Below are 14535 nucleotides of genomic sequence, written 5' to 3'. Positions count from 1 at the left end.
GCATGGTGGCAGGCGCCTGTAATCCCAACTACTTGGGAGGCTGAGGCAGGAGAATCACTTGAACCTGGGAGGCAGAGGTTTCAGTGAGTCGATGTCACGCCATTGCACTCCAGCCTGGGCAACAAGAGCAGAACTCGGTCTCAAAAAAAAAAAAAAAAAAAAAATGCTGGATGTGGTGGCTCACATCTGTAACCTGTAACCCCACTATTCTGGGAGGCCAAGGCAGGAGGATTGCCTTGGGGTCCAAAACCAGCCTGGGCAACATAGCAAGACCCCGTCTCTATTTTTATAAAATTTTTTTAAAAGATATATACACACAGAGAGAGAGAGCGAGCGAGAGACCCTGTCTCTTAAAAAAGAAAAAAACAGCAAGTTGTTTTCTATCTATAGCGGATATACAATTTTACATTCCCACCAGCAATGTATAAAAGTTCAAGTTTTGGCCGGGCGCGGTGGCTCAAGCCTGTAATCCCAGCACTTTGGGAGGCCGAGGCGGGTGGATCACGAGGTCAAGAGATCGAGACCATCCTGGTCAACACGGTGAAACCCTGTCTCTACTAAAAATACAAAAAATTAGCTGGGCACAGCGGTGTGTGCCTGTAATCCCAGCTACTCAGGAGGCTGAGGCAGGAGAATTGCCTGAACCCAGGAGGTGGAGGTTGCGGTGAGCCAAGATCGCGCCATTGCACTCCAGCCTGGGTAACAAGAGCGAAACTCCGTCTCAAAAAAAAAAAAAAAAAGTTCAAGTTTTTCCAAGTCCCTGGCAGCATTCAGTGTTGCTTTTTTTAACTATTCTAATAGTAAGTGGTGATATCTTACTGTGGTTTCAATTTGCATTTCCTTGATGTCTAGCAATGTTGAGCATCTTTTCATTTATTTGCTATCTGTATGTCCTCTTCAGTGAAATGTCTGTTGGTGTCTTTTGCCCTTTTATTTTGAGACAGAGTCTTGCTCTGTCGCCCAGGCTGGGTGTGATCACAGCTCACTGCATCCCCAAACTCCTCGTCTCAATGATTCTCCTACTCCCTCGAAGTAGAAACTACAGATGAGAGCCACCACACCTGGCTAATTTTGCCCATTTTTCGAATTCACTTTTAACTGTTGAGGGCTCTTTATACATTCTAGATCAATCGATTGCCAGATATGTGATTTGCAAAGATGTTCTTCCAGTCTGTAGCTTGTCTTTACATCCTCTTAACAGTTTTTCTCTGGTAAAAATTCTTTCTTTTTTTTTGAGACAGAGTTTCGCTCTTGTTACCCAGGCTGGAGTGCAATGGCGCAGTCTTGGCTCACCACAACCTCCGCCTCCTGGGTTCAAGCAATTCTCCTGCCTCAGCCTCCCAAGTAGCTGGGACTACAGGTGTGCGCCACCATGCCCAGCTAATTTTTTTTGTATTTTTATTAGAGACGGGGTTTCACCCTGTTGACCAGTATGGTCTCAATCTCTTGACCTCGTGATCCACCCGCCTCAGCCTCCCAAAGTGCTGGGATTATAGGTGTGAGCCACCGCGTCTGGCCAAAATTCTTAATTTTCATGATGTCCAGTTTACTAATATTTCCTTTTACGGCTCATGCTTTTGGCATCAAGTTGAAAAAGAACTCTTTGCCTAGCATTACTTTGTCTTAACATAGAAACCCTACAAAGTATATACCTTACATAAGAATATAATGTAATTAAAATGCATGTACATTCAAAAGCAAATGAAAACAGTGTCTCCTCACATAAAGAACATTTTTTTAAAAATTCCTATTTGATAAACTTACTTAAAAGCAATCTTGTTTTACAAGATTAAAGCAAACAACGAAAGCTGCCAGGTAAAAATTTAAGTTCTTTGTTGTTGATCCTTTTAACATATCCCTAGCCAATAAGAGCAGATAAGAAAAGCTAAAGAAAAAAAAAGCAAAAAAACAGCAGCAGCATTTTTTTTCTAAGTCACTGGACATGGGTATAACATTTAAATAAAAGGTAAAATAAAATATTTCCACTTACAAAAATTAACTTATTGCAAATCTTTTAGAACACAACTTCATAAAAAGAGGTATACATTTCTACAGCAACCACAGTACAGTACAGTATTTTTCCAGAAGTTTCTCTGAGGGCCAGAATCTATCAATGGAACAGCACTGATAAAAACTTCTGATTTCTTCAAAGTAGCCCAATACTATCTTGCACTAAGGGGAAAAGTTTAGAATGTTACATTTTAACATTTAAATACCTTATTTCCTGGAACTACTTCTTTTTTTTTTTTTTTTGAGACAGAATTTTGCTGTCGCCAGGCTAGAGTGCAATGGTGTGATCTCGGCTCACTGCAACCTCCACCTCCCAGGTTCAAGCAATTCTCCTGCCTCAGCCTCCCGAGTAGCTGAGATTACCAGCGTGCACCACCGTGCCCAGCTAATTTTGTAATTTTTAGTAGAGATGGGTGTTTCACCATGTTGGCCAGGCTGGTTTCAAGCTCCTGACCTCAGATGATCCATCTACCTCAGCCTCCCAAAGTGCTGGGATTACAGGAGTGAGCTACCTCGCCTGGCTACATTTTACTCTTTATCATTTATCTGTTTATACCAATAATTCATATTACCAAAATTTGGAAAATGTTTGCTTTTTCTGATTTGGACTTTTCTGTATCTGAAATGCTATTAGCCATATAAGATTACACTATGTTTACCTTGCCACAGTGTTTCCTTAAGCCCACACTTCCTTCTCTGAAAAGTTATTTCCTATAAACCAATGAAAGATGACATTAGATATACCCTTCGAGATCATCTAAATTTTAACAAAATTTAAATTCTAAAAAAAAAGTTTTCAATAATTAAGAAATGTCAGGCCAGGCGCGGTGGCTCACGCCTATAATCCCAGCACTTTGGGAGGCTGAGACAGGTGGATCACGAGGTCAAGAGATCGAGACCATCCTGGTCAACATGGTGAAACCTTGTCTCCACTAAAAATACAAAAATTAGCTGGGCATGGTGGTGCATGCCTGTAGTTCCAGCTACTCAGGAGGCTGAGGCAGGAGAATTGCTTGAACCAGGAGGCGGAGGTTGCGGTGAGCTGAGATTGCACCATTGCACTCCTGCCTGGGTAACAAGAGCAAAATTCCGTATCAAAAAAAAAAAAAAAAAAAAGAAACGTCAAATTATGTATTCTAAATCAAACTGACCTCATTAAAAGAGTGCTTAATAATACTTTACTTGCTTGAAGCAAGGGAATGCCTGCACTACAGTTTATCATAACTTAGCATACCCTCCTGCCAACAAAAATATTCCACTTAGGGCCAGGCACGATGGCTCACACCTGTAATCCCAGCACTTTGGGAGGCTGAGGTGGGTGGATCACGAGGTCAGGAGATCAAGATCATCCTGGTCAACATGGTGAAACCCTGTCTCTACTAAAAATACAAAAAATTAGCTGGGCATGGTGGTGCGTGCCTGTAATCCCAGCTACTTAGGAGGCTGGGGCAGGAGAATTGCCTGAACCCAGGAGGCAGAGGTTGCGGTGAGCCGAGATCGCGCCATTGCACTCCAGCCTGGGTAACAAGAGCAAAATTCTGTCTCAAAAAAAAAAAAAAAAAAAAATCCACGTAAGTACCCAAGGACAAAAGAGGCAAGGATTTCAACTCATCCTGACACTAACAGTGCAATCAAACATTCTCACCTGAGAAAAGGAAGTCAAGGCCAGGCACGGTGGCTTACACCTATAATCCCAGCACTTTGGGAGGCTGAGGCAGGCGGATCACCAGAGGTCAGGAGTTTGAGACCAGCCTGGCCAACATGGTGAAACCCCGTCTCAAAAAAAAGAAGTCCAAAGGCAACAAGATGATAGTCACTGGATTATCAGATTTTACACCCTAGATTCACTCTATTAAATAATGATCAATGTACCTAAATTTCACAACTATATGTGGAAGTATCAGAAAATACTATGTGTATTAACAAACTATATAATAAAACTGGCCAGTTGCAGTGGCTCACGCCTGTAATTCCAGCACTTTGGGAGGCCAAGGTGGGCAGATCACCTCAGGTATGGAGTTCGAGACCAGCCTGGACAACATGGTGAAACCCTGTCTCTACCAAAAATACAAAAATTAGCCAAATGTGGTGGCCTGTGCCTGTAATCCTAGCTACTTAGGAGGCTGAGGCAGGAGAATCGCTTGAACCCGGGAGGCAGAGGTTGTGGTGAGCCGAGATCACTGCACTCCAGCCTGGGTGACAAAGCAAGGCTGTCTCCAAAAAGAAAGACCTACATGTTTCAGTGATGGGCTGCTCCATGAAAAGAATTTGTGGTCATGGTGAATAGACTACATATGCTGTTTTGTACTCCTGGCATTTTTAACCAATGCTTATAATACCTTTTCAAAAGGTAAAATTTTTTAAAGTATCTCTTGTGCTGAGGGATTTCCTAGTGTTCAACATAAGGCACTGAAAATTTGAATTGCTACCGATGAATTTGCAAAGGAGTAAGTCAGAGTCTAATAATATCCACAAAGAAATATACAACCTATCTGATTTCATGAATCTGTTAGGTGTCTTTATGTGCTTAACAATTAGCCATAATGGTCGTCTCTGAAACATTTTAACCCAGTGATCTTCAACCTGGATGATTTTGTCCCTCAGGAGACATTTGGCAATAGAGACTTGTGGGTGTCACAATTGAGGGGGTGTACTACTGGCATCTAGTGGGTGAAGGCCAGGAATGCTGCTAAACATTCTATAATGCATAGTATAGGCCCTACAATACTCAACCCAAAATGTCAGTAGCACCAAGACTGAGAAACTCCACAACCCAGGGAAACATTTCGTTCAATTCTGAAAGTAACCAGGTTCTTCATTAAGTTTATCAACAAAACATACCCAATATATTCTCCCAAGTAATTAATTTAAATCCTTAAGGACTGACAGACTAGGAGTGCAATAAATATAGCTGTTGTTGGCCATTGTCGTTTTAAGTTTTCGGAGATTTTACACAAAAATTAGCCTGGCATGGCAGAACATACCCGTAATCTCAGCTACTGGGGGGAGAGGGGTGCGCGGATTCGCTTGAACCTGGGAGGTGGAGGTCACAGTGAGCCAAGATCGTGCCACCATGCTTCAGCTTGGGTGAAAGGCAGTGGCTCACGCCTGCAATCATAGCACTTTGGAAGGCCAAGGTAGGTGGATCACCTGAAGTTAGGAGTTCGACACCAGCCTGGCCAATATGGTGAAATCTCATCTCTACTAAAAATACAAAAATTAGCCAGGCATGGCAGGAGGCACCTGTAATCCCAGCTACTCAGAGACTGAGGCAGGAGAATTGCTTGAACCCGATGGGGGACGTTGCCGTGAGCTGAGATCTCACCACTGCACTCCAGCCTGGGTGACAAATTAAAACTCTGTCTCAAAAATGAAACAAAACAAAACAAAACAAGGCTTTTATTTCACTGTGTGTAGTTATCAAATCTTTCCAATAAACTTGATATTTTTACTTAGCAATTAAAATGCATTTGCCTTGGCCTACTACTTTGTACATTTTGAGCATGTTAACATGCTCCAAAATTTTAAGAAAATATTAAAAATGGGCTGGGCGTGGTGGCTCATACCTGTAATCCCAACACCTTGGGAGGCCAAGGCAAGTGCATCACCTGAAGGTCAAGAGTTCGAAACCCACCCGGCCAACATGTGAAACCCTGTCTCCACTAAAAAATACAGTAGCCGGGTGTGGTGCCAAGCACCTGTAATTCCAGCTGCTTGGGAGGCTGAGGCAGGAGAATCACTTGAACCTGGGAGGCAGAGGTTGCAGTGAGCCACGATCGTGCCACTGCACTCCAGCCTGGGCCACAACTCTAGTCTCAAAAAAAAAAAAAAAAAACTAAAAACAATCGCATTGCTTCTGATTAAGAAGGCAGGAAAACTTAAATCTACAGCTAAGTAACTTCATAATGAGGCCTGAAAAATTACCAAATAAATTGTTCTCTCCTCTATCTTAAAAGTATATTTTAGTGTGTCCCATCAGAAAGTCAATCATTTAGAAAGCACTTTTGGATGTTTTATTAATATTTGCTATATATATTGTCAAAAAATAAAAAAATAAGAGTCCAAAATGGAACCAAGTGACCATTAAAATCTATAGCTGGTTCACAAACAGGTGGGAAATTGTTTTGGCACATTGCTACTGCTGACACTGTTATGTCTTATTTTACTTTCTTAGCAATGTATAACTCCTTTTACACGTTTAAAATGTTTATCTTCGATTATGTAAGAATTCAGTACTGTTTTAATACCTAGTACTTGAATGCTGTTTAATAGTTCACTGATTAAAGAATTATTAGGGAAATCTTAAATCTATCCTCCAGACAAAAAACTATACAGAAAAGGTGTTTACAAATGTTAAGATGTGGCCGGGCGCGACCAGCACTTTGGGAGGCCAAGGCAGGCGGATCACGAGGTCAGGAGTTTGAGACCAGCCTGTCCAGCAAGGTGAAATCCTGTCTCTACTAAAGATACAAAAAATGAGCAAGGCGTGATGGCGCACTGCCTGTAATCCCAGCTACTCAGGAGGCTGAGGCAGGAGAATCACTTGAACCCAGGAGACGATGGTTGCAGTGAGCCAAGGTTTCGCCACTGCACTCCAGCCTGGACAATAGAGGGAGACTCTGTCTCAAAAAAAACAAAAACAAAAACAAGATGCAATGGAGTTCTCTTATTGTCCCCCCCCCACCTTTTTTTTTTTTCCTGTTAACAGTCTGGCTCTATTGCCCAGGCTGGAATGCAATGGCACGATCTCGGCTCACTGCAACCTAGGCCTCCCAGGTTCAAGCAATTCTCCTGCCTCAGCCTCCCAAGTAGCTGGAATTACAGGTGCCCTCCACCAATCCCGGCTAACTTTTTGTATTTTTAGTAGTGACAGGGGTTTCGCCATGTTGGCCAGGCTGGTCTTGAACTCTTGTCCTCCAGATGATCCACCTGCCTCAGCCTCCCAAAGTGTTAGGATTAAAGGCGTGAGCCACCACGCCCGGCCGCATTCCTTTTCCAGTACATTATTTGTGAGGGGTATCCTGTAATATCTCCATTCACTCCAAGTAACTCCCCCTGAGCATCTAGAACTTTAATACTTGTCCAAACCTACTTGCTCATGGTCTAATAATAAACCCTATTATACAATCCGTAAGAGCCCCTGACAACCTTTTCCTTGAGATGCCATAAAGTTGATCTAAGGATCACCTCAAACTCTCAGTAAATGTATTTCAAAGACAGATTTCATCATTTCAGTCTTTGGCGTCTGCTGAGGGTTACAGGCTGCTGGTTGTAGAGTGGGGAGGGGGAAGATCCCTTGAACTGAGAATGACACACGCCGGGCGTTGTACAGCAGGGCTAACTGCTGGTTCATTTCTCTTTAAATCTGGCAGCACGTGGGGCGGCATTGTGAAGCCACCAACCCGCCTCCCCCTTCCACTCCGCACACGTAAGTCTCCAGTGCGCATGTTCCGCGCACACAGTCCTAGCAGAGTAGGAGCCAACCCCCTAAAAAGTCAACCTGGAAGCCGCAAACGGCCAGAGGCCGGGACAATGGGGGAGGGGGCCGCAGGCTCCTCGGGGAGGCAGACCCGGCCGCCGCCCCGGGCCAGAGCCGGCGGGCGCAGCTCCGGGGGCTGCGGGCCTGCGCAAGAGCCGGAATCGCGGCGAGCACAAAGCCCCGAGCCGGCCAGCGAGCGGCTGTCCCCGCGGCCCGCTCCTACCCTCCCCCAGCCAGCGGCGCAGCCGGAGCCCGTGCCAGGCGGAGGCAGGCGAGGCGACGTCCCGCACCCCGCCAGGGTCTCGGGCACCCGCGCGCTCGCGTGGAGGCCGCAGAGGCCGGCGCTTTTGTTACCGGCCCAACTCCGCGGACCCAGCGCCGCCCGGGGAGAAGTTTTGTGCGCCTCACCTATCCCGCCAGGGTCGGTCCCTTCCGCCCGCCCTCGCCCCCCGCGGTTCAGACACCGAGCCTGCGACTCACAGCCGCGCTGGGCCCGGACGCTGCGCCCGGCCGCGAACGTCCGGCGGCCCCGGCCGCACCTGAGCCCGGGACCCGCCCCTCCAGGCTGGCGGCCCCGGCCGGGAGACCCGCACTCAGCCCCTCCCCCGCAACGTTCTACCCAACACTGGGGGAGGGGGCCGCCTGCTCTCGACCCCCGGGGCCGGAGCTGGGTCGCGTCCCCGCCCCCAATGCCCTCCGAGAGCCGGGCGAGAACGAGTGGGCCCGGCCGGGATCGGAGCCTCGAGTCCCCACCCTCGCAGGCCCGGGCCCCTTCGGCCGTGCGGCCGCCGGCCCGGCAGGAGGAGAGGAGGGACCAGGCAGCGGCTGTCCGCGATCGCGGCCGGGCCCGGCGCCCCGCCGACCGCCTGCTCACCTGCCAGCTGTCTTCGCAGTAGCAGTGCCGACTGCAGCTCCGTCATCCTCCTTGCCGAGGGCCCGGGCTGGCGCCGGGGCTTCCAAAGGGCTGGGGACAGGATCTGGGGGCGGCTGGAGCGGGGTGTGCCGAGGAACCCGGGCCCCGCGACCCGAGCGCCGGAGCCGAAGGAGGCCGGGCTGAGGCGGCGGGAGCGGCGCCTCACTGCCGGTGCGAGTCCACTCGCTTCAGCTCTTCTTACAGCGACTCACGCCCGGAAGGGGAGGGTGCCCGGGCTGCCGCGGCGCGCACTGGGACTTCGCTCGCCCGCTTCCCTCCTTCAACCCGCCCGTCGGCCCCACCGGTGCCTTCCCCCGCCACTGCCTCACTGCGCGCAGGGCCGCTCGGCGCAGGCGCGCTCAGACTGCCGACTTGGGAAGCCTCCAGCCCGCTAGCCCGACCCCGAGGCCTCCCGCCCCGCCCCCGGCGGCGGAGCCCCGCCCACTGGGCGCATTCGGCCCGGCCGCCGCCATTTTGGGAAGGTCGACGCCCGGCTGCCAGCCCAAGTCGCGGACGCCATGACAAAGAGGTCGCGGAGGGTCAAGATACAGCCACTGGATAGAAGCCGTGGATATGGGAGCGAAGGGGCCGAAAGAAGTGCTAGATATCTAGTCGTTGGCGAGCGCGCAAAAGCCATCTAACACTGCCACATGCTGTGCAAATTAGGCATTGTTAGAAAGCCGAAGTTAGTAGTGGTGTGCCGCATTTTAACCAAACACCAAAATAGAGGCAATATATGCTGATAATTCTCTTTACATGAAGAGTGCACAAAAAGATTCCTTTTTCTTTAGACGGAGTCCCACTTTGTCGCTCAGGCTGGAGTGCAGTGGCGCCATCTCGGCTTACTGCAACCTTTGCCTCCCGGGTTCAAGTGGTTCTGCCTCAACCTCCCGAGTAGCTGGGATTACAGGCACGTGCCACTACACCCGGCAAATTTTCGTATTTTTTAGTAGAGATGGGGTTTTACCATGTTGGCCAGGCTGAACTCAAAACTACTAGCCTCAAGTGATCCGCCCGCCTCAGCCTCCTAAAGTGCTGGGATTATAGGCGTGAGCCACTGCGTCTGGCCCTATTATTATTGAGCCACCGCGACTGGCCCTGTTATTATTATTATTTTATGGACAGCATCTCTCTCTGTCGCCCAGGCTGGAGCGCAGTGATCATAGCTCACTGCAGCTTGGAACTCCTGAGTTTAAAGAATTCTCCCATCTGAGTCTCCTTAGTATCTGGGATTACAGGTACGCACTACCATACCCTGCTATTTTTTAACTTGTGTTATAGAGACAGGGGTCTCTCTATGTTGCCCAGGCTAGTCTCAAACTCCTGGGTTCAAGCAGTCCTCCAACTCGGCCTCCCAAAGTGTTAGGATTACAGGTGTGAACCACTGCCCCCTACAAAATAGACCAAAGGGACTGTTTTGATGTTTCACTTTCAAGTCTTATGCTCTAAATTTTTTTATAGATACCTTTTAACAAGTCATGGAAATTTCCTTCTATTCCTGGTTAGTTTCTTTTCTTTTCTTTTCTTTTTTGTTTGGAGACAGAGTCTTGCTCTGTTGCCCAGGCTGGAGTGCAATGGCACAATCTTGGCTCACTGCAACCACCGCCTCCTAGGTTCAAGCGATTCTCCTGCCTCAGCAAAACAATGTTGGTTTGGCCAACATGGCAAAACCTCGTCTCTACTAAAAATACAAAATTTAGCTGAATGTGGTGGCGGGTGCCTGTGATACCAGCTATTTGGGAGCCTGAGGCAGGAGAATCGCTTGAACTCGGGAGTCAGAGCCAACATTTCGCCATTGTACTCCAGCCTGAACAAGGGCGAGACTCCAGGCTCAAAAAAAAAGAAAGGCAAAAAGACCAGTGGCCTGGAGACCCTTAGGAAGATTGTGGCAGTCACTCAGGCTTGGATTAAAGAATGTCCATAAGAATATTTAGGCCTTGGTGATCCATCAGGTATAGGAAAGAGTGGGGCGCACCACGGGTGACTCTCCTTCTGACCCGTGTGACTAGGTACCAAGTTCGGAGAGGCCAGTCTCGCTTTGTTGCTTAACCTGGTCTCAAACTCCTGGCCTCAAAGGATCCTCCCCCTTGGCCTCCCAGAGTGCTGGGATTACACATGTGAGCCACTGCACCTGAGCCCTTGCGCTTTTGAGGTTAACGCCATCAGCTGCAGCACTTGCTACTCCCCTTTGGTGCTGTGACCCGCAGACCCACTCATCACGGACTTTGGCTCCTGCCTCGTACCCCTTCTTTTCCTTCTACTCCAGCCCTCCACCTTGGGGACCTAATTACCCATGTGGGTGACCCATCCAGTAGTCCTGCCTGTCACCCACTTGACTTCCTCTCTTCCCCTTCCCACCTGCTGGCCTTTCCATGTTCCTGTGGGACAGTCTCGCCACCCAAAATCACATCACACCCCAATACTTGGTTTCCAGCCACCCACCCTGACCACCATGTCTTCTCCTGCCAGCTTACCGGCTTTAGCGTTCGAACCATGCAGCACTTCCACCCCGACAAGACCCTGTTCTGGGTACCAGGTTTTCACCATCCATCGTTCTCTCTTCTCTTCTGAGCTTAGAGAATAGTGCATGACTGCACAACCCTTCTCTCCATATGCCCTCAACAAACTTGGCTGTTCGTCTCCCTCCCTCTCCAGTTTACTTGCGTGGCTGATCCTCAAGCCTCAGTGAACCCCGGCACATCCAACTGTCTAACTGTATTGCTTTATTTAACAAACATTTATTGAGCAACTCCTACGAGCTAGACACAATCCTAGGACTTGAGGTCTAGGTGTAAACTACACTGACCAGGTTCCTACCCTCATGACACTAACATCTAGTGACACAGAACAGTCAAAAAGTAAACAACGGCCAGCCTTGGTGGCTCACGCCTGTAATATCAGCACTTTGGGAGGCCGAGGCGGGCAGATCACCTGAGGTCGGGAGTTCGAGACCAGCCTGGCCAACATGGTGAAACTCGTCTCTACTAAAAATATAAAAATTAGTTGGGCATGGTGGCTTACACCTCTTATTCCAGTTACTCGGGAAGCTGAAGCAGGAGAATCACTTTAATCTGGGAGATGGAGGTTGCAGTGAGCTGAGGTCAGAATGAGACTCCGTCTCAAAAAAAAAAAAAGTAAACAAGTATTAAGGTCAGCATTTGCTCGGGCCTGGTGGCTCACAACCGTAGTCCCAACACTTTGGAAGGTTGAGGCAGGCAGATCTCTTGAGCCCAGAAGTTCGAGACCAGCCCAAGCAACACGGTGAGGCCCCATCTCTACAAAAAATTTAAAAAATTAGCCAGGCATGGTGGAACATGCCTGTAGTCCCAGCTGCTTGGGAGGCTGAGATGGGAAGATCCTTGAGCCCAGGAAGTTGAGACTGCAATGAGGCATGATCATACCCCTGCACTCCAGCCTGGGCAATACAGGGAGACCCTGTTTCCAAAAAAAAAAAAAAAAAATCAGCATTGGATTATGGAAAGTGATAAGATGGAAATGAATAGAGTGAGTGAACAACTGAGGAATAGGGTCTGGTCTAGATAAGATAGGGAAGGCCTTCGAAAAGATTTTAATTGGGATGAGATTACAAACAGGATATGGCATTTGAAGATTCTGGGGAAGAGCATGTCAGGCAGAGGAGATGGCTGCTGCCACAGCCCAGTGGAAGGAAAGATTTTCAGTGGAGAATTATCGACTGTTACAAAGACTAGAAAGGGTGGGGTGGGATGCCATGGCTCAAGCCTGTTACTCCAGCACTTTGGGAAGCTGAGGTGGGAGGATTTCTTGAGCCCAAGGGTTTGAGGCCAGCCTGGGCAGCATCGTGAGACTCACCCCACCCTCGCCCCCCCAACTCCCAAGTCCCAGCCATCTCATTGTTTAAAATAATAAAAAATAAATTAAAAATTTTTTTAATAATAAAAAGGCTACAAAAGAGGTCAGCATGGGTGGAGCAGCTCCATTAGAGCTTAATGAAAAAGAGGCTATAAGTGGAATTTGGAGAGGCAGGCAGGTGTCATCTCAGAGGACCCTGTTGATCACAGTGAAGAATTCAGAATTTTGTTTAGTTGCAATAAATAAAAGCCTTGGGGCTGGGCGTGTTGGCTCATGCCTGTAATCCAAGCACTTTGGAGGCCAAGGTGGGCGGATCACCTGAGGTTGGGAGTTCAAGACCAGCCTGACCAACATGGTGAAACACCGTCTTAAAAAAAAAAAAGCCTTGGGAGGAGAGTGATCAGGATTACTTTCGCTACTTTCGTGTGTGTGTGTGTGTGTGTGATGAAGTTTTGCTCTTGTTGCCCAGGCTGGAGTGCAATGGCACGATCTCGGCTCACTGCAACCTCCACCTCCCGGGTTCAAGTGCCTCTCCTGCCTCAGCCTCCCGACTAGCTGGGATTACAGGCATGTGCCACCACACCTGCTAATTTTGTATTTTTAGTAGAGATGGTGTTTCACCATATTGGCCAGGATGGTCTTGATCTCTTGACCTCGTGATCCGCCCAACTTGGCTTCCCAAAGTGCTGGGATTACAGGCGTGAGCCACTGTGCCTAGACTTTATTTCTTTTTTTTTTTTTTGAGACAGAGTTTTGCTCTTGTTGCATAGGTTGGCATGCAATGGTGCGATCTCAGCTCACTGCAAACTCTGCCTCCCATTTTCAATCACCTCTTTTGCCTCAGCCTCCAAGTAGCTGGGATTACAGGTGCGTAACACCGCACCAAGCTAATTTTTGTATTTTTAGTAGAGATGGGGTTTCACCATGTTGGCTAGGCTGATCTCGAACTCTTGACCTTAGGTGATTCACCCACCTTAGCCTCCCAAAGTGCTGGGATTACAGGCATGAGCCACTGCACCCCTCCGGATTTACTTGATTTACTTTTTTTTTTTTTTGAGACAGAGTCTTACTCTGTTGCCCAGGCTGGAGTGCAGTGGTGTGATCTCGACTCACTGCAACCTCCACCTCCTGGGTTCAAGCAATTCTCCTGCCTCAGCTTCCTGAGTAGCTGGGATTACAGGTGCCACGGCTGGCTAATTTTTGTATTTTTAGTAGAGACAGGGTTTAACCATATTGATCAGGTTGGTCTCAAACTCCTAAACTTGTGTTCTGCCCACCTCGGCCTCCTAAAGTGCTGGGATTACAGGCATGAGCCCCTGCGCCCCTCTGGATTTACATTTTTTTTTTTTTTTTTTTTTTTGAGGCGGAGTTTCGCTCTTGTTACCCAGGCTGGAGTGCAATGGCGCGATCTCAGCTCACCGCAACCTCCGCCTCCTGGGTTGAGGCAATTCTCCTGCCTCAGCCTCCTGAGTAGCTGGGATTACAGGCACGCGCCACCATGCCCAGCTAATTTTTTGTATTAGCAGAGACGGGGTTTCACCATGTTGACCAGGATGGTCTCGATCTCTTGACCTTGTGATCCACCCGCCTCGGCCTCCCAAAGTGCTGGGATTACAGGCTTGAGCCACCGTGCCCGGCCTGGATTTACATTTTTTAAAGCTTATTTTGCTCTTTATTGAAAAGAGGGCTGGATGTGGTGGTTCACGCCTATAATCTGTGCACTTTGGGAGGCTGTAGTGGGAGGATCACTTGAGTCCAGGAGTTTGAGACCAGCCTGGGCAAAAAGATGAGACCCCTCGTCTCTAAAAAAATGTAAAGAAAAAAAGGAGCGCCATTTTCTTGGAAACCTCTGCGCCATGACAGCCAAGTGGAGGAAGAAGCAAATGCTGCACAGCCTCAAGTGCAGAAGAAGAAAGATGAGGCAGGTCCAAGTAAACCACTAGCCTGTTGCACCGTGGGGGCCACAGGAGCAGAAACATGGAAGGCCAGCCGCTGGGGATGCTGGGACAAGTTGTGGACTGCATGCTACCGTCAGAGCTTGTCTCAGCGGATCTAGAACTTCATCAACCTCTGATCGCCCATCACCTCTGAGACCCACCTTGCTCATAACCAAAACTGCCCGTGTTGGTCCTTTGCCCTGGACCTGTGACATTCTGGACTATTTCTGTATTTACTTGTGGCTGAGTGTAACAACCATTCAATAAATCACCTTTCCTGCTGTCTAAAAGGAAAAAGAAAAAAGAGGGGAAAAAAATAAAAGAGAAAAGATTGTGGCAGGGCGCGGTGACTCATGCCTGTAATC

General features: G+C 48.4%; 1 protein-coding gene across 1 annotated transcript in view; it reads right to left on the bottom strand.

The window, feature by feature from the left end:
• The window catches only part of UBE2G1 (ubiquitin conjugating enzyme E2 G1), a 139256-nt gene that overhangs the window by 90691 nt on the left and 34030 nt on the right, over positions 1 to 14535 (bottom strand). Inside the window, exons 2-3 of the mRNA XM_064377997.1 lie at positions 8705 to 8896; positions 8364 to 8609 (exon numbers count right to left, since the gene is read on the bottom strand). Coding sequence (XP_064234067.1) covers positions 8364 to 8609; positions 8705 to 8896 — 438 coding nt within the window. The remainder of the gene's footprint in view (positions 1 to 8363; positions 8610 to 8704; positions 8897 to 14535) is intronic.

Source organism: Aotus nancymaae, unplaced genomic scaffold, assembly GCF_030222135.1.
Source record: "Aotus nancymaae isolate 86718 unplaced genomic scaffold, 86718_ANA_hifiasm-v0.15.2.pri h1tg000018l, whole genome shotgun sequence".
Taxonomy (NCBI): Eukaryota; Metazoa; Chordata; class Mammalia; order Primates; family Aotidae; genus Aotus; species Aotus nancymaae.
Note: the sequence above shows the minus strand (reverse complement) of the source record. Positions and strands in the feature narration are given on the sequence as shown.